Below are 20421 nucleotides of genomic sequence, written 5' to 3'. Positions count from 1 at the left end.
AGGCATTAGAAGTACAAATTAATGCCATGCAGGTATCCATCGTGCTGCTGTTTCAGATGTCCTTTTGGGGAGCAGCAGAAGCTGCAGAATCGCCCCAGCAGCTGCCTGCTTATTCCTTGCTTCAGCTGTAGTTTGAGTTCACACTTTTCTTGGCGGAGGAGTTCTCATACACCTCCCAAAGCCAGGCTCTGGCCTTCACAATCCCCACAAGTCATGGTATCTTCAGAAGTTGGACATAAACAGTCATTTAAAACCAAACTGAACAAAAACCAAACAAAAACAACAGGGAGCAAACCCAATACTGGACAAAAGGCTTAGACGACAGAAGGCATTGGAATAAGGCATTCAGTGTTTTACTTCTCATCTAAACTGTTCTGTCAGCACAGCCATTCTTACATACAACTTAAAAAAGAAAAAAAAAAGCAGGGCTCTGAAATACCTTCTTCCAAAACAACCAGAAGGCTTCCAACTGGACAACACCAGGATTTTATTTTTTTTTACCTTAAAGTAAAAATTTTCAGTCAAGGATCCGATGAGAAGATTGCACGACTGATTTGCTTTCTAAAATGATAGGTGGCTCTGAGATAAGGAGATCATCCTCACCTAGTGAAGAGTTCTGCTCACTGTTCACGAAGTTCGGAATATTAAATTTTGTAAGACAACTCAGGTCCTCCTCAAATGTTCCACTGCTCCTGGGAACTTCCTGGAAGCGGATATTACTTTCCAGACCTGGACCTTTCTGACTTGGTTTTGCTTTGTCTAAGTGTTCCACTTCATTAATGCAGAAATGGAAAAGTGATCGGGATTCTTCAGCTATTTGACGAGAAAAGACTCTCTCAGACTCTAACGGTCTTCCAAAATCTGCCACAAAGCTATTCATCCGGAATCTTTTTTCAGAAGGTTCTGCATTGCTAGAGAAAAGACGAAAAAAAGTGAGAGCATGAAAGTAGAATTATTGGTATTCTTACCATCAAATCAAGTTTCAGCAGCCATTATGGTCCGGAAGAAAGGAAACCCTACAGCTTATCTACAAGGGACTTAAAAAGCCAGCACTATTTATTTTCTGCTGAAGCTATTTTAAGTCTTGATTTGTAGTGGTAATTTTCCATGGGAGTAAGTTATCAATACCCGTACTCTTTAATGGCACTTCTAGCAAGCAGTATACTTTAATAACCAGTTCAGCTCGCTGAATGAGCCTACAGAATTTCCTCTTAGGTAGCTAACAAGCAGTATCAAGTTCAAAAAAAAAAGTTTCACAGAATGCTTTGAGAAAAATCTTTAATAGTGAAAACCTTTGAGAGACATTAGGTAACACTGCTGTCACTAAAGGAGTGATGGGGTAGTTGGTTGTCCAGACATCAAACCATCTTTTGCACTGACCTTGGTCAATGTCATTCAGATTTCCAAATTTAAACAGATTACTATAAAGACTGGAAGGCTTAAAGAATCAGAAACATAGTCCAGGAAGGAAAGACATCTTGACATTTCTCTTGGAGTTTTCTGTAAGTGTTAGCTCAGAACAGCTCCAGTCTACACAGATTTGTGCACGAGCCACAAACAGCTGAAGGTGAGAAAAGCTCAACCCAGACAAAAGTAAATCCTAGAAATCACCGCTTTCCAAGTGCTAATTTACTTTTATGACATCATACAAGAATTAGAGCCTAACAGTCAGTTACACTGGCCTTCAAATCAAACCAGCCCTCTAGTTTGTCAAAAACAATATTGGCTCATTCTGCATTTCAAAGTGAAGCATGCAGAAGCAGCTTAATGTTTAAACTGATGCAGGACACAGGATTAGCTAAATAATAATCTACTGGATATACAGCAGGAGGCAAACACCCAATCACCAAATATCCTGAGTCAGAAGGGACCCGCAAGGATCATCGATTGAAACAGACTGGAATAACGCCACAGTAACCTTCAGAACAGGTAACTGACATTAACATATTTGTAATGCAACTGAAAGCACCACTGAGCTGCATATATGGTTTTGCAGAAAAGCAGTTCTTGTATGGTTTTGTGGCACAGAGTAGAGCTGGCAAGCACATTAAGAATAAACATTGTAAGCCTAGGAAGAAAGTTTTAAAATGTATCCACTAGAGAAGCAAAACTAGCTTATAGGTGCAGAAAGTCCTTAATAACACAGCCAGGTATGCAGTAGCAAAGGCTTCGTGCACAGAAGGGCACCCAGGACTGGCAACAGCAACCTAATCTAAATGGAGGAATAGAAGATGCGGAGAAATTTTACAACGGCCAAGTTTTTGAGGACTTATTATAGAGAACGATCCTGTGCTGAACAGGGAGCACATGATTTAGTATACAGTCATATTTGTCAGATTCTGAAATTCATGAACACTATCTTGCTGTATTTTGGGAACGACTTTTAAACTAGACTAAAAACTTCTATAGCCTTGCCCACTACAGTATCCAAGCATACCTCAGTGTACACCTTTCCAGAAGACTGATAAAACAAGAGAAGCAGTTTCAGAAATCCCAGTCTGTATTTGGAGAGCCGTGGCAGAGAACAACCTACTCCTATTGCAGTATTTGGGCCAAGAGGATTCTGAGTCCCAGAAGCTGCCATTAGGAGTGGGATGTTGAATGCCAGACACCTCAAGCATCACACTTAAAGAAAACCACTCAAACAAGCAGTTACCGGTGAACTAATGCAGGAGAACTAAGCTCTCTTCTGGGAATTTTCTGGCCTGTGATACTGGGTTCTGGTTGCAGCACTGAGCTCCAGCATCTGCCCAACAAACTCAAGTGTACCATCAGGGTACAGTTTGTAGTATACCCTTCTACTGACTTGGGACTGTCACTTCAGATTCCTCTGTAGCTTAAGCAACCCTTCTCCCAGCACCACGGAAAGGAATAAATAGCCAATCCTCCAAAACAAGCAGGGTTGGGCAGCCTGAAGGGACCTTGTGGGATCTAAGCAGCTCCTTAGTACCAATCTAGAAACACTGCCCTGAACCTGAGAAACTTTCCTACGTTTTTCAGCAAATGTACAAAAACATCTATAGGTGTTTTTGGTTCAGTGAATCAGTATTTCTCTGAGTGGATTCCCCCCCCAAGAATCCTTGCCCCAAACCAATTCTTTTCTTGGGAAACAAAAGTCATTTCACCTTTACTGCAACTAATTGTACAGCCTGCCTCAATACCTACATGAAGCCTTGTAATCGCAAGGCAGAAATTTCAGAAAATTTCAGGCAGAAATACAGAAAATTGATCAATCTCTTTTTGGACAAGCTAATGTTCTACACCTACTAATACAAGTGAACAAAAGAAAATGTGCAACAGGTATCATTTCCATTACTAATTACATTTCTGCCTCCTCATCCATGTCCTGAACCTCTTCACTTGGGCTGAGGATGTACCCAAACCTGAACATCTTGTACAGTTTTAAAAAGAACACGCTATCATGCCCCTTTATATTGAGCCAAGAAAAGCACATTACTAGAAAAATCAGAGCATTCTACTTTGGATCCATCCATCTGAACCCAGTTACACTTCTCTCTCGCGTTAATAGTACTTTAAAGAACAGCCGGAATGACTTCCTGAAGTCAGAGACACGTCCATCAACCAGGATGGCTTTCTCCCAAGACCTAGGGATCCCATTAACATCTATTTCTAAAGGACGGCTGCAAGACAGCCCACTAATGAAACTATGAGTCATGAAGAATCCAGTGAGCTGTAAAGACAAAATGCAGGCAAAATAAATCCACAGTCTACACTGTTCTTGCAAGTAGGTATTTATGTTCTCCAGTTTTTATATATATGCAGCAAAAAAGATACATCAATAGTATTCGCTGCCCTTAGTGTATTTCTGGATGGTCTTTTTCCAGTACTGTACACAGTAAGTTAGACGTCAAAAAAAAGCTTAGATTTGTTAACGGCACCAACTCAGCATATGAAATAAGTGGACAAATTCAAGCACACAGCTCTCAAAGCTGCCAAGGAATTTTAAAGTAAGTACAGAAAGGAAATGTCTAGGCTGTGTTCAACAACTGAAGAAAAAATGTATTAAGATTTAGGATGGACGGGACCCCTGGAGGTCCCTAGTCCAATGCCCTGATCAAGGCAAGACCAACTGTGGATTCAGGTCAGGTTGCTTGAGGTCTTATTCGGACACAGAAGTTGACCAAAGACGGAGGTTTCACAAACTCTCTAGACAGCCTGTTCCAAGAATATTGATGAAGAAAGCAGAAATGCATTGAGATATATTAAGCAGCCCTCTGCTACTTCAACGTACACTTTTACAAGCGCACAAACATTTTGACAAATATCCATGGAAAATTCTCATTGTCGTGTACTTGACACACCATCACTTCATCGCCCACCTTGTATTACCCACATATATAAAGACTTGGATGTTAAGCAAAGAAAAAAAAAGATCCCCAGGGAAAAGAGACAGCACACCAGTATTTACAAAGACTTTAAATACACTTGGGAGCAGAGCATGGCTTGTTTGTTTGTTTGTTTTGACAATACATAAGGGAGGCAAAAATCCCAGCTATGAAATTCAGCAAGCCAGTTCCAGGAAACTGAATTCTTCTGCCTGCTTCCTTCTCACAGAAGGAAAAATGCAGGATTAGAGCCAGGAGCTCACCGTACCCGCAGGTCCTCCCTAACACGCGCCTGCCTCTAGAGATAAGCTATTACAAACTGTCAGATGCAGCCTCCATACGAGTAACCAGCACAGGGCCCTCAGGAGGCAGAGACAGGCAGGCTGCATCAGGAAGCGATAATGGCAGACAATTGCCTTTCACAATCAGCTTCTCATCACTGCTACCTGCCTGCGAGCCTTCTCACCCTCCAGAGAGCCTTGATTTCTTCTTGATGACAAGCAAGCCTGGGAGGAGATGTGGGCTCAGACCTTCTCAGAGGGACACTGATAGTCTGCGTGCTGCACAACTGGCTTTAAGTATCAGATTTGTAGATAAATGCTTGAGCCAAGGCATGGTCTGCATATACAGATCAGCCAGAAGGAGGTGGAGAAAGGCTTCGTTTGTGACTAAAAGGATTCTAGTGCTAAGAAGTAAGGAGCTGGTCGGGACTTCCCCATCTACTGCAATTTTTCAGCAGAAACTAAGATGCTTGGAGGCTCAGTGAACTACAGGGTTAAGGAAAGATCTTGCAAGTATTACCGACATCTACGTTTTGGACTTGAATACAAACATGCAAAAACGCCTCAGACTTCAACATTCTTAAGTCAATATCTGCATTGTATTTAGTTTGTATCTACCCTGTCAATACTCGCATCTTTTTCAAACGCTTAGAACAAAAGAAATATTTTAAAGACACATAACAGCCTTTCCTAAGAATGGAGTACAAAAAAATGAGCTGAGCCAGTGCAACATCAGCACTGTCACTGGTCATTCGTGGGCAGCAGGACGCCACACGGGACACCGAGGCTGCACCTGTTATTCCAGTTTTTGGACTCACTCTTGATGTGGCGCTCCAGTCTTCGTCAGCAGAGTCAGGACAAAGAACATGAAGATGACAAAGACTGCAAGACCAACCCAAAATCCAATCACAATGGAGTCTGGTGAAAAAGAGAAAACAATGCGATCAATATTTTACCTGCACTTTCAGGAAGTTCCCTTCCACACGCAGTATGGGACTACAGATCCCCAAAAACTTGTCATCTTATTCCTGATTGGCAAAATGGAAAGAATAAGATTTATTTTTATTTTTGATTGGAAAGCTGACACTGAACCTCTCATTTCTAGCCCAAATTTTACTCACAGCCAGACAAACGAGAAACATGCTGAAAACAGGAAGGGACTGAATTCTCTGCTATTAAACTAAAAGCAGCTCCCTTTGTTATGCCTGGCCCACGTCCAAGCATTGCTTTGGAAACAATTCAATACTAGAACTCGGATAACAGGATTATTTGATTTTCAGCAAAAATCTCCGTCCCTATATAGCCCAGAACTCCTGCTATTTTTGAATGACTTCTGCCTGACACCACTGGGGTTCCAGGTTTTGACAGATCTCTTTGGCACAATGGGCTTAGGAAGATTTAGCCATCTTTCAGTGGTACAAGTGGGGCAAACAGTTCTAAACAATCAATTGGTAACCACAGCCCAGAGTTATAGAGCACCAAGACAAGACATGACTTGGTCTGGGACCTGCAGTCTACAGGTGGTTTTTCACCTGTCCTTTCAGTTGGTTATTTTTAGTTTATGCAAATAGTCAAAGCCTGCACTGTAAAAGGTCAATAAATTAACACATAGACAAGCCAGAGCAAAGTCTCAGGCAGGACAAGCTCTCATCACGCAGCTACCACTGAACCTCAACAATCCCCAGTGAATGTAGAGCTCCTCAACAAGCTGTCTGAGCCCATGCAGCAGGCAGAGCACCGAACATTTACCAGTACCTCGAACACTCAGTCCCCTACAGGACTGACTAAAGACACCAGAAAACAAGGAACCGGCCCTCCTGCCTGGTCCTTGGCCCCAGTGGTTAATCACACTCCCACTGGGAAATATCTTCCACATAAAAGGCAGATATGGAAACTAGAAATCAATTGAAACCATTTGCTCTGTGTGTAGAAAAAGTGCCTGCCACAACTTGACATTTTCTCCCTGTAAAAATACTCCATCATAATCAAGTCACTCCTTAATCCCATTTTCTGGTAAACTAAGGAGGTTAAGTTTCAAGTCTCTCACTGCAAGTTTTTTTCCATCTCTCCTCAACATCCTTTAAAGTAACTGGAGGTAGCTCAAGTATAGGTCTTCGTGATGAGTAGAAAATGGGGGGAAAAAAAATCACCCCATACTGACACTGTACTCTTTCCAAAGTTTGGAGTATTTCTTTTAGCTTCAAGCATACTGGTAAGAGTTTATTTCTGCAATTCTGTGCGTTGTGAGCCCTAAGTTATTTTCAGAATCATTCTGTATGTATAGCCTGTACTCGGTGTTTCAAGATCCATTGTGCATTTCACCTTATTAATACAAGATGGTTCATGGTTATTTATCATCTTATTAGACTTTGCAGTACCTGCAAATTTGATCTGAAAAGAAATATTCCCATTAAGCAATTTACTACTTAACCAATTACATTGGTAAGCAGAAGAAAATACAATCAAATAGGATGCTTTAGAAATCCACGCATAGATCATATTGATCAAGTTGAAAAATGAATATATCAGATAATCTTGATTTTTCTTAATTGACAAATTACTACTTTCCACAAAAATCACATCTGCTGGCACTGTATGCTCCCATAATTCATGATTAGTAAGCCTTCCTCAGGGTTTGTTTGGTGTTTTGCCCCCTGGAAGAGAACTCCTGCGCTTACTGAGCATAAAGCTACATCTTGCTTGCTTCACTGCGGCTGTTGACACTTCTAACCCTCTGCTGTATCAATAACGTTCTTTGGGTTTCTTTAAAATTAAAGCAGCAGGCCAGAAATCTCTTCAGTATTTCATGTAGGTCTCACTAAGTGCAAATTATCCAAACCTATTAATTTCTAAACATTTATTCAAAATAAATGGCACGTCAAACTATTTGTATTCAAAATAAATGCTAAGACTACATTTATAATACCAGCCAAGTTCCAGATAGATTAGGAAAGCATGCCATCACCTTTCTAACTTTTACCAGCCTTCCTAACGCAAATTCATAATCCTCTGATCACTCCTACCTACTTTACCTCTCTCTGATGTTACCAAGGCTTCTTCTGTTCCAAACGCACAAAAAATTGTTTGCATCTCTATCAGTCACAGATAACTCCTGGTTATCTTTGTCTACTTACTTTAGAAAGTTTTAATTTATAAAACATCTGATGCCTACATTTCTGGATTTTCTGATTTCCAGTTTCTGCCTTCACTTCTGCTCAGGCAGAATGTGCTTTCAGCTTTTGAAACAGATTTTTTCATATTTGAAAGGTCATTCAGTATTTAAACAGCCCTTCTCACCAACCCCCTTTTTAATTATTTTATTGTTTTCTGTGTATTAGATTGTTTTGTCAGCTTTTCTCTCTACAAATCACTTTACATAACTTTTTCTCTGCTTTCAGAAAGCAGGCTTCTGAATTTCTTTTTATGTATGTTGAATTAGTAGGAACCTCCATTTGCCTGTAACTAAGTCAGCATTAATCCCGAAGAAGCCTCCAACTTTCTCTTGCAGAATTCATCCTAGCTTATGGTTCACCACAGTGCTTTCTCACGTTGGGTGAAATAACTTGGTATATCAAAAATTCAAAGAAATCACACACCTCTAAGTTTAAGAGGGGACAGTGATGTTTTACAGCTGGTGGTGTGCCACTGCCAGCCTGCATCACCTCAACTGGAGTTCACCCCTAAGTTTTTAACGTAAGTTACAGACATACATGCCCTCTCCAGTTGGACTGGCATCTTTTCCTGTGGACTCATTTCTGGACTTTGGTGGAATTTACATTCACGTATCTACCAGCATTCAAAGACTGTTTTACCATAAAGGTCCCTCCTGTTCTCAGTGCAGGGTAATAAGAAGGGCCCTTCTCAGCCACTTCTGATTTTCAGTACTCTAACCAGATGAGCAGGTGTTTTCCACACAGAGTGGCACCACAGACATTTTCTCCTTGCACCACACACATCCCCATCAACGGTTCAAGCCATTTATTCCTTTGCTTTCATTACAACTCCCTGTACAACATACAGATAAGCCCAGAGCACCATTTTAACTTTACGCTGTAAACCAGATCACCAAAGCAGAGCCTCATTGCTTTCACATTGGTTCTTTTATCACTGATTTTGATTCTACCTTTACTGCAAAAATCTTAGAACAGCACAGCTGAGGAAGATGGAGTATTTCCAAGTGGGAATACATCCACAAAGCCCCAACCTCACCATTTATGATGCTTGCCTCTACAGAATTTTAAATTCTTTGTTAGCAAAAGCCAAATATCAGTCTGAATGCAGCTGTGCAAAAAAAAAGATTTAAGATTTCTTATGTGGCTAAAAAAAAGAAGAGAGCCAGCAAATAAAAAAGTGAGGACTTGTCAGTATTCAAAGTCTCCATGACAATGTAGCCCTAAATCTCCTCTCACACATTCAGATTTCAGTGAGACTAAATGTCTGACCACGTTGCTTCCACAATCCTCAACAGGCCCAACTCAGCTGGAATTACCTAGAACAAGGAATTTATTGAAATATCATTGCATATGCAACAAAGACAGACTGTTCCTTTACTCACACACCTTTACTAGATTAAAATCAACCCGTTGAGAATGCAGTAACACCAAGGTAAACAGAGGCAACTCCAATCTATCAGTTAAAAAAAGTGGAAAGAAACACAAAAACAGAAGGGACTTCCTAAGCAACTGATTCAATACTGCTATTAGCCCCTCTCTTTCACAAAGATATCAAGCTCCACCTGAAAAGGTGATGTTTCTTCTGTCCCATTCTCTAACAAGTGTTGTCCAGAGCCCTCCTGCTCTACGAACAGCACAGCCAGGCAGCAGAGCCGAGCTGTCATACCCAGCACGGCAAGCAGCTCAATGGCAATCCGAGATTCGTTTTGCCACTAGACCTTCAGCAGTTCAGAGGTAACTATCATTTATATTTGTTCTCCTATCACACTGACACACAGAGCTAAGAAGATGGTGAGTACACACATGGCAGCTCATCTTTGTAATCAGTGATCTCTGTAGTCAGGTTTGGTCTCTGATTAAGTGGAGGAAAGGAATATAAAATTGGAAACATGATAAAAACTAACCTACATTTTTCAAGTACCTAACATTTGTAAAAACAGAGAATAATCAGCAGACTTCTATAAAAAAATTAAAGGTAAAGTATAATTCAGGCCAAACAGTAGCTTCTGGTCTAGCTCTTGTCTTTTAGAAGTTGTAAGAACTTCTGTGAGTTCTTCTGAATCTCCCAGTGCCTCCCCAAAGCCTCCCGACTGTGCAGAAGCAAGGCAGATCAACCTTTCCGAGCTACTGATTGCCACGGCAAGCACTCCTCCTTCCCAGTCTGAATCCTCACCACATTTAAAGAGGCAGGAAGCATGGATCCCACCCTGGACCAGCACCCCAGTACTGGATGCTGGGGACCTTGCCCCACTACTTCAAAGACTAGTGCTCAAACACTTGCACAGTGAGAAACAGTGGGACAAGATGGTTTGCTTCTCTTTAGCAAAGTGCTTGCAAAACACATCCCAGTTTTGAGTTAGTTTGTTCCTTTTTTTTTTAAACCCTTCACCACCCCCCCCCAAATAAATTTTCTAGAAGTCCAAGTTATTGTCACCAAATTTATTGTAAAATAAATATCGGCCTGGTTTCACTAGCTTGTCCTAGCTAAATTTCCTCTTGGTTCCTACCAATAATTTTCATCTCTCTGATCTCTATCCTCCACTTTCTACTTGTACTGTAATTAAACAGCTCCAGTACTAGTACAATGCTAAATTAACACAAGCATTCTAGGAAGAAAATCCTAACAATAAAAGTTTCTTCAGAAAAAGAAAATTCTTCTTTCAAGTCTCTTGAAAGCTTTATACTTATTTTTTATAAAGGAAAAACAAAAAGCAGTAAGGCTGCCCACCAATGCCCTTTTCACATTACTGGGAACAAGAACAGAACATGGATTGCAGCAAGTAGGCACCAGAAGCAGCAGGGGCTGCACTTGCTGTTATAAACAGTTCTTAGTAGTCTGCTATTCTTTAGTACTGAGAAATTCCTACTAGACTCAGGAAACCCATGGTGCTCCTATATCAAAGGAAAGCTGTCAACAAAAAGACAGAAGAAGAAACAATTATAATAATCCAATAAAGAGGCTAATAACTAACTGTTGAGAAATCAGAAAGTTCAGAGAGATTTTTGTACAATAATCAGTTACAAGTGAAGAGCAGTGAATAAGATGGGGAAGCTCAGCTGAAATAAAATATGTCTGTACTGAACTTACATTTATGAGCCTTCAGGCCTTCAAATGACACCGGTCCGTACTCATAGTACTCGTACTCCCAGGTGTAATCAGAGTTAGACAAGGCCTGCTGGGAGGTTCTGTTAGAAATCAACCTCAGGGCAGACATCTCGCACTACAATAAATATGTCCCTGTGGATACAAAATGCGTTAGTACAGAATACATTTTTCTAACACATCTTTTGATTTCACCCAGCATCTTTTCTTACTTACAGGATTCTCTCTTGCCACTGTTCCCAAGATGAACCGCTCATGCTTACGAAGATGCTCACACCATTAAATCCAGTATCACTGCCCATCAGGCAAGGCCATCACAAGCCCTCTCTCCCTTTCCTCAGTCTTTGCTGGCCAACCACCAGCCAGCACAGCTTCTCTTTAATGGGTAGAGAGAAGCTACGCTCACCTCCACAGAGATGCTTCTAAGTATAAAAAGCATCAAAACCAGACTCCTCAGAACGTAGCTTTCATAGCTGAAAAAAATATTAAATACCAAAGACCTCAGCAGTTTAGGATGAATGCTGCCATGAAAATCTGGGTGCAGAACTACCTAGAATGCCAGGCTCAAAGGGTTATATCACCTAAAGTCCAGCAGGCAGCTTGTTACCAGTGGTTACCAGTCCCTTTAGGTACTGATGCAGGTACTGATGCTGGGCTAATATTGTTTTAAATCTTTCTTAAAGAGCTGGATGATGAGACAGAGTGCACTGGCAGCAAGTTCACAGATTAATGGGGGGGAAACAGTCCAAAGACTGGAGGGCAGACTGCTATTCAGGACTCAGACAAGCTGAAGAAATCAACTGATGGGAACCCAGCTGACTGCTGGGGAGCAGCTCTTCAGGAAAGGACCCGCAGGTCCCCCCAACAACAAGCTGAACACGAGTCCCCAGCATGCCCCTGTGATAAAGAAAGCCAACCATTTAGTAGCCTGAATTAACGAGAGCGTAGCTAGCACATCAGGAGAAGCATTTCTTCTCTATTCAGTGCTGGTGAGATGGTATCTGTGGTACCACATCTGGGTTTGGTGTCCTCACACGAGGCTGACGGAACTGGGTTTGTTCAGCCTGCATAAGAGAAGGCTCAGAGGTGACTGTAGACGGCTCTGAGGTCTAAGTTACAAGAGGGCATAGAGAAAACTGAGCCAGACCCTTCTCAGAGGTGGACAAAAACAGGACAATAGGCAACAGACACAAGTTGAGACGTGGAAAATTTCAGTTAGATAGGACAAAAAAGAAAAACTTACCTGATCTAGCTGAACATGTTTTGAGCAAGAGGTTAGACCAGATGACCACCAGAGGTCCCTTCCAACCTAGATTTTTCTGTGCTAAGAGTTTCAATATGCCACTGCAGAAGGAAAATAAGACAGGAGTGATTTTCCCCACAGATCAACAAAACCTGTAGGGCAACATTACTGATTATTAAAGTTAGCCTGATAGATATTCTGTCATTCCAACACTGCACCAGGGATTTGCATTTTGCAGAATAATTTTTCAGTATTAGACGATTCTACACACACCAAAAGAGAGCACATCTCTGCGCAAAACATCTGCTGCAGCAACTGGAATCAGAACATCTACCCCAAGGTTTATTACAAAATAGCATTCCATAAGAAACTGTTCAGTGCTTTTCAAAAAGTAAATTGAGCTTGGGTAATTTTGCATTCAATTCAAACCCAGCAGGGTGAAGACTTCATGTGGTTTGTAAAACTATTGCAATTAGCTCTTCTGTGGACATTGAAGCTTCTTAGAGTACAAAATCAAATCCAGGTAAAACTTCTTGGGGGGAAAAAAAAAAGGACTCTAAGTACCCATGTCACTCAAATTAGCTGAAACTTCAGTCTTCTGTTAGATTCAATAAGACCATATGCAAGTAAAAGGCATTGCTCAAATGCTAGGATGGCCATGCATAAAGACCAGGAAATCAGGCAAAGTGAGAAACAAATTCACCCCAGAAGTATGAGCAGCCTTTCAAGTTCATAAAAAAATCAGTTATCTTTCTGTAAAAAGCGATAAACCATTTAAAACAAGAAACTGATCTATTTTTCAAACTCCAACCAGCTTAATTTTCAGGATTAGCCATTCACCCATGTGGGGAGGTTAGAGGGGAGGACACTTGCTTGAGTAAGGATAAGGTGCTTCGTTACCCTCACCCTTCTTCAGCCACTCACAAAGCTCCCAACTAGACTAAATAGCCTAAAGCACAGAAGGTGAGGAAAAAGATGCTTTAGTGGCTGCAATGTACAATCCAGTTCACAGCTCAGGATGTTTCCCATCCTCTACTTCCTTAAGGGTCTGAAGGAACATGACAGAAAAAGGTTAAGTAATTTCAAGTGCTTGTGTTAAAGTTCCTCCTTTGCTTTCTCAGTGACTTGAAAACTTTCCTTATTTCCTGGAATAAGAGAGAATGTCTAATTAAGCTTTAGGCAGAGTTTTTCCTGTTTTCTGAAATCAACTAAGGTAACTGCTGCCTTCTGGAAAAAGCAAATGGCACAGAGGAAAAACTATGATTCTTGTCCTAGTTTGCTCCCAGCACAGCTCTATCAGCTGTCTCTTACAAGCTTCTGCATTTCATTTTTGTGACTGACTCCTGAGGGTTCCCATCATCATTTTCCCTTCTCCTCAGTGTTTTCTTGATGATGCATCTCCTGTCAGATTTTATCAGCATGTTCCTGTCTAAGCCTGCTTTTCTCTTTTGCAGCCTTCTAGAGGAGTCTCTTATTTAGGTATTTCTCATACGGCTTCAGCATTCATTGTCACCGCCTCTCTTTTAGCATTATTATAAATCCGCAGGCAGAAAACTTCTGAGTAGGATATATGAACAGTCCAAAAAATGCTTCTTCATCTACCTCAAATGTAAAGGAGATAGAATCATAGAATATCCTGAGTTGGAAGGAACCCACAAGGATCATTGAGTCCAACTCCCAGTTCCGCATAGGACCACATAAAAAATTAAAAAAATAAATAAAACCATGTCTGAGAGCATTGTCCACAGGCTCAGGGCTGTGACCACTGCCCTGGGGACCCTGTCCCAGTGCCCAACCATGCTCTCGGTGAAGAACCTTTTCCTAACAGCCAGCCTGACCCTCCCCTGTTTCAGATTCACACTGTTAACTGGGTGTCATGCAGATCCCTCCCCGCAGCCCAGTCATTAGTGTCTACTTATGACCTATGAGGAGAAGAGTCACAAAAGAATTTGTCGCGGTTTAGCTGTAGGCTCAGACTCAAAATTCCAGCATATCACCACTGGCTACAGGCATTTCTACACTTACTTCAGGTGTGGATCAGCCACTATCAGAGGCACAGGTGCTTACTGAAACTTTGACCCCCGGCTCCCTGCCTAATCTGCTACTCAGGCTTTGCGGGACGAAAAGCATGCCTTCAAATGATCCAGTAGAGCTAAGCATAAGCATTGTCCCAACCTAGAGTGCACCTCACTTGTAAGCTTTGTCTGTCCAAATGTCTCTAAAACCTTGGCCTGAAACACATTAAAACAAACCTTCTATTCTACATGCCTATCTGTTGACTCTGATGTATACAGCTCACACTGGCTCTTTTTCTTTCAGAAACAAGTAAAGGAGCAGTAAAAAGCTTTATTTTGCTCACACAAGGAAACCCACAGCAGGACTGTGCTCAGTGCTACCAACCAGGAGGTCCAGACAGGTTAGTCACCTGTTAACTAAAAAGGACAAGCCCTCACGGCCTTCTTCTGGAGCACTGGCTTGGTGTCTCTGAAGCCTAAAGGATGCCAACAGGCAGCAAGACACTCCCCATGGAGACTCAACTGTGACTCCTGGAGTTGAATTATACCTTCATGAGAACTCGTTCATAACCTTTGTGAAAGTCTGTAAGGTCACAGCTGCCTGCCAGTGGTACCCGTGCAAGGTAGTTTAACTCCGCAGCGCTGAGTCTGCACGAAATCCACATCTCTGAATTGCAGCAGTGGGGTGCAGACACCACTAAGGTTCGACTATTTGAAACACTCTGGATGCCATCAGCACATTTGCTCTGCACAGCCACCTACCTTTCAAACTGACACCCAGTCGCTCTAAGGGCAAAGCTAGGCACACGCCATATCTGAAGCACAGCTTTGTGGTTCACACTGCCACTGGGGCCACAAAGGCAAATCCGTTTTTGTGTGCATCTGGAACTGGTCTTGGATGTCACCAGCAGGAGCCACCTCCAACTCTGACCTGCACGCACAAGAGTAAATGCATGTGGACTGGTCTAAGTAGTGTTCATTTCTGGAGCAAGATAAACTACCAATATGGTAGACACAAGCAAGGAGGTAAGTTTTCAATCAAAAACTTCATTAATTTTCCACTTTTCCATTCTGCTTACTTCTGTAGAGATCGAACACTTTACAGACTTCATAGACTAAACAAATTGTTGGTCCCTTGCAAATGGTGAAGATCCCAAAAGCCGGGCAGGAACAGAGATCAGCAGCATTTCAAACTGTGATAAGTCTGAGAAAGCTTAGCACTGCATCCTGATGCATCAGCTCCATCGGCTAGGCAGTACAATTAAACCAGAAGTGCTGGCTACAAGAAAGTAACAAACTCAGGCTGTTCCTGTGCCCCCTCAGTCCCCATACTACCAACAATATTCTGCTTGCTGGGGGCAAGGGAAGCAGCCATCACACGACTGCATTGCTTTTTACTCCATCCCGAGGCAAAGTCACAGAGAAAGAAGTGAATGAGGAAAGCAAGCACAAATCTGTTTACTCTGCACTGCAGGAGCTAAAACGTAATAGAGATCTCATCTTTCTACAACCGTACCACACAGCTATTGCTTCAAACAAGCTGTGCCACTTCTGAGAAAGGAGTCTGCAGCAGATACTTAGCCAAATGGTCCGTGCTTCTTTCCAGTTCTCAAGATCCTAGATGTACACGGTTTGAGATCCAGCTTGAGGTCTTGTACAAGGTATACCCAATCTTCTCACCTGCAATAAGAGAGGAAAGCAAGCAATACAAAAGCAAAATTTAGCAGGAAAAATAGCAAGATAATTGAAAACTGACTGTACAATTAAAATCAATCATACATGCTAACTTTGAGTACATAGCACCTGGGACTCTTCTTGGAAAGAAGAGAAAATATTAACAACTCAGAACAGCATCATCTGCATGAGCTATTGCACTACAACAGCAAGAATAATTTTAGATTCATCACAAAAGGGCTTTATAACAATGGTATGGAAAAACACTAATTTAGTCTAGGGGAACTAAGGACAAGAAATGAAAAATCACAGGCAGCTGTGCTGCATGTATTGCTGCATGTATTACACATCACATAACATACATTTTAATATCCTTGCAAATGTAAACTAGACTCCAGCACCTGCTTATCCAACATGCATATGAATTCTCACGAAAACGTCTTATTTTCCACGAACTAGCACTTAATGTCTTACGCTGTTCTGCTGCAGTGTAGAAGGTCTCCACACCATTACGTACAATTTGCATGCTAATTGTATGGCTACTGTTTGTGCCTAGTTTAAAAGAAATGACTTCATGAATTTAAAGTCAAAATTAACAAATAAAAGATGAAAACAGTTTGCCAAGTACTTTCCTAAGATGTCAATCATACATGCAAACATTAATGCCTGCTTAGTAGTTCAACTCAGTCGGGGCCACCTGAAGCTTGGCAGAAACTAATATGAAATCACATTGTGCTATGAGTTCACAGACAACTACATGGATTTGAAAAAAAGACAAAGAAACACTATGTATGCTCGCTTTTAAGTCTTGTCTGGGAAGAAAGCTGAATTATACCTAGTGGGACATCACAAAAGCTATATATTCCTTCTATCCTGAAAAAGTTTCAAACCTGAGCTGACAATAAAGGGACAGGGAACTGTCAGTACAGAGCTACTGGAACTTGCTCCCAAAACACATGCTGAAGCAACAAGCTTAGTTCAACTCCAGTATCAAAAGCCTTTAAAATTACAGGCAGAATATACAGTCCTAAGACAGTATTAACCACAAACAACAGAGAGATATTAGCCATAATTCCATTTGTTCTCTGCAGCTACGACAGAATTATACAATCAATCTTCAGAGCTCAACTTTGAATCCTGAAAACATATCGGATTTCAGCATCCCAAACGTCCAAAAGGAGTATTATGAGTATACACACTTCCACTCAAATAATATGTCTCTACAAAAAACACTCACAATTTGACAGTTGATGTAGTCATTGGAGAAAACAAGGCCAAACCTCCTCCTAAGCAAAGAGGAAACAAATAGAGAAAACCATATTCGAAGAACAGGTTCTCATCTCTGAGCAGCTTTAAAAGGAAAAAAAATAAAAAGGGTAGCTTTTGCTCTTTACTAAATGTTTTTTACTAGCTCTGTTTTTTAAATAAAATGTTTTTTACTAGCTCTGTTGCCACAAAAAGCTCAGTGCTGAAATGGAGATCTTCTGGATTCCTTGCTAACCCTGAAACCTGTTAATCCAATGCCTTATTCTGAGCAGAGAGAAATGAAAGATTCCCCCCTTCCCATACTCTTACCGATCAGCCCACCTCAGGTCAACTGCAAGGAGCTAGCTAGAGGAGTTGTTTTTAAAATGCTTTCTCTATGTGTTATTACGTAAGAACTGATAATAATAAATAAGAAGGCAACTTCAGTAGTAGGGCTAGAACAAGTGTTTTTATAACCCAATGATGATATTACATTTAATAGGAAAAAAATCTCTGTGAAGAGAATTTCTGTCAATGCATATAACCCTATTCATAGGGTTACTAGACTACAGATCTACTCTAATGGGCTAGTTTGCAAATCTCAAGGAGAATGCAAACCTGATGCTGAGTATGGCCAAAAGAGCAACTGAATCCAAGAACAGGGGCATCAGGGAGAATTTCAAACAACCACATCTACACTGACTGTTCATAGCAGGGGTGAGGCTTAAAGAAGGAACTGTTCTCGCATCACTGCATCAGGGAACTCGGCACTAATTAAGGGACTCTAATTAGGGGACTCAGCCCCTTTGCTGAGACACAGCACTGCTGCCTGTAGGGCTGCATATCTGAGGAAACAGAATTGTGCTCACCCCTCATTTCACAGTTCTGTCAGCTTTGCAACAATGAAAAAGCCAGGATACCGCAGCTGAAAAGCAGAGTGGAAACTGAGGCCACCTCCCCTCCTCTGTAACAAAATGAGCCCCTGACCTTCACACAGCACCCATCGGGTGTGAAGCACAGCCATGCACTTCACTGCTCAGCAATTCTGTCCACAGAAACAGATTTCCCCTGCACAGCTCCTGTCTGCCTTCAAGGCAGCAGAAGATAAACTGGCAGAGCTGAACAAAACAGGTATGATAAACCACTCGCTCAGAGTTGCGTCCACTCTTGGATATCTCACAGCTGTGGTTTGGCCGCGCTGAGGTGGAAAAATGTCTACAGGTTAAGATCACACCCACAGGGTCTGTAAAGTCATAATCTCCCGGATGCGAAGCAATGCTTGAGCTTTTCAGTTTGAAGAGTCAGCTGTATATTATGTTTTCTCAAGAACAAAAATAATACAGCTTTTCCTGAAAACTTCCACACTTCACAGATAAATGTTTTATGAACTTTTGCAATTCACTTACAATACAATCAGTTCAGCAAAAACTTTGAATAGCTACTGAAATAGATCTTTACTAAAAGGCAAACTGGTTTGGGACTTTTCCAAAACAGAACTGATTTTTTTCCTGCCTTTAGATTTAATTCTTCTCTCTGCTGTTGTGGAAGAAGCAAACAATTTATTTCAAATTTCTTCCCAGCAATACACCACTCCTAAACACACATCCGAACACTCTCATCCTTAATCTCTACCATGTCTCTGTGCTACATGAGGCAATAAACAGGCAACGAGGGACCAAGGAAACAGTATTAACAACAGCACAACCGAGGCCCATTGGAGTGAGCACACAGAATAACGCTTCACAGGTACTAAAATTTTGCTCACACTATTGGCTTAAAGATTGGAAATTTGATTTAAACTGTTTAACGAGCTGCAAGAGCATCATCTGAGCTTCACCTTATAACCTCTTCCACCACAATGTGTACGCAAACAGTGAAAGAATAAGCACAGTAATAAACAACTTCTACAGCTCTTAACACTCTGGATTTTATTTCTCCAGAAAATGAATTCTCTGGCAATAGCTTGACTTTAAACATCTTTTCTCATGATTGATGCAGCCAGAATGTTTCATTATTTTAGGCAAGCAGGGAGCCAGACTGCCCTCAGTCAACGGGGAGTTACCATCTGACTGGCATCTTGCCAGGTATTTACTCCTGTGGCAAGAATTTACCTTAACTCTCTGATTAAGAACCTGAATAGGAAATCGCAAGTGGACAAGAAAAACAAGCAGTATTTGAGACAATTACCTGATTATCTGAGAGCGGAAGCCAAAACATCTATTTATTTCCACACCGGTTACGTAAATCTGCATCTCTGAGGAGCTCAAAGGAGGAAAAACAGAAAACAGCAGAGGCAACGGCTCTGAAACAGAGCGGCAGGTTGGAGAACACAACTGGAAACGGAAGCGCCCTAATGTTGTGCCAAACAAGCCCTGCCCAGCCTTGCTGGGGCAGCATAGGCCAGCATCGCCACTGCTGTCCCATCCCTGTACCAGCCCTGCCCAACACAGGAGCAGTGGCAAACTATCGGTGTGTACCCACACATCCAGTCACCACCCAGCATTGCAAGCACCTACCGATACAGACACATCAGGACGAGCAAGGCAACCATGGGGGAACGGAGGGAAGCTCTGCCAGCTGGTCTCAGAGGGGATCAGCTCCAGCAAAGGGAAGGGCAGGCAGCTGAGGACAGGGACCTGGTCCTGCCACCGCCAACAGCCGCTGCTCACCAGAGGGGCTACTGCGGGATGGTGGAAGAAAGCACCAGGCTCCCCTGGGAAAGGAGGAGGGCAAGGCTGAGAATGGGTAAAGCCATCCACGGCAGAGAGCCACACGCCACCTAGACAAAAGAGAACAACAACAACAAATTTATTCTGCCTTCTTTTTTTTTCCTTGCAAGTGTTTTTAGGTTGGATTTCAAAGTTCGCTCGAATGCACAGCAGCCAGGGCAGAGCCAAACATACAACCCTAGGGAGGGAATAAAAAGTTTTAACGCCTTCTAGACAAGCCACAGCGGGGGTTTAAGGGCTGGCTGGGTTGCTTTGAAAGACGTGTGCTCCTGAGCACCAGAAGGAACCCTTCAATTAAATACCGAGACAAGACGCAAGCCCCTTTTGCAGGCAATACCTCCCCAGCACCTCAGCGAGCCCCGCAGCCCCCCTGTTTATTAACAGCCCACAGAAGCCCAACAAGCACCCAGCCCACCCCCTCACGGCGCCGTCCCCCTCCCGCAGCCGCCACCGCCGCCCTTACCTGGCCGGGCACCGCCCCGCCCCGCCCCGCCGAGCAGAGCCCAGCGCCGGCACAGCCAATGAATCAGCAGCAGCCGCGGCGCCCCGGCGGCATGGCACAGCCAACGGCACGTGACGCCGCCGCCCGGGCCAATGGGCGGCGCGGGCGGG

At 42.4% G+C, this 20421-nt stretch overlaps 1 protein-coding gene across 5 annotated transcripts; it reads right to left on the bottom strand.

Moving 5' to 3' along the window:
- Positions 1-337: 337 nt before the first annotated feature.
- On the bottom strand, positions 338-20351 carry MRAP2 (melanocortin 2 receptor accessory protein 2). Of its 5 annotated transcripts, none has more exons than XM_040551717.1 (8): positions 20233-20251; positions 19597-19859; positions 15739-15841; positions 14924-15092; positions 12147-12247; positions 10889-11038; positions 5446-5545; positions 338-911 (listed from the first exon to the last, which is right to left on the bottom strand). In XM_040551717.1, the coding sequence occupies exons 6-8, from the start codon at positions 11013-11015 to the stop codon at positions 518-520; spliced, it is 621 nt and encodes a 206-aa protein (XP_040407651.1). In that variant the 5' UTR covers positions 11016-11038; positions 12147-12247; positions 14924-15092; positions 15739-15841; positions 19597-19859; positions 20233-20251; the 3' UTR covers positions 338-517. The 5 variants fall into 5 exon arrangements, with proteins under 5 accessions (XP_040407651.1, XP_040407652.1, XP_040407650.1 ...); XM_040551718.1 differs by lacking the exon at positions 20233-20251 and adding an exon at positions 11120-11376 and having other exon boundaries at positions 19597-20210; XM_040551716.1 differs by lacking the exon at positions 20233-20251 and adding an exon at positions 20112-20172.
- Positions 20352-20421: the final 70 nt, after the last annotated feature.

Source organism: Cygnus olor, chromosome 3, assembly GCF_009769625.2.
Source record: "Cygnus olor isolate bCygOlo1 chromosome 3, bCygOlo1.pri.v2, whole genome shotgun sequence".
NCBI lineage: Eukaryota > Metazoa > Chordata > Aves > Anseriformes > Anatidae > Cygnus > Cygnus olor.
The sequence above is the reverse complement of the archived record's forward strand: the minus strand, read 5'-3'. Positions and strand labels throughout refer to the sequence as shown.

Coding starts and splice junctions, on each gene's coding strand:
- MRAP2 (XM_040551714.1), bottom strand. CDS start 11,015: ATGTCTGCCCTGAGGTTGATTTCTAACAGAACCTCCCAGCAGGCCTTG. Junction 5,546..10,888: donor AGGCCTGAAGGCTCATAAAT/GTAAGTTCAGTA, acceptor CTTTTTCACCAG/ACTCCATTGTGATTGGATTT. Junction 912..5,445: donor ACTGGAGCGCCACATCAAGA/GTGAGTCCAAAA, acceptor TCTTTTCTCTAG/CAATGCAGAACCTTCTGAAA.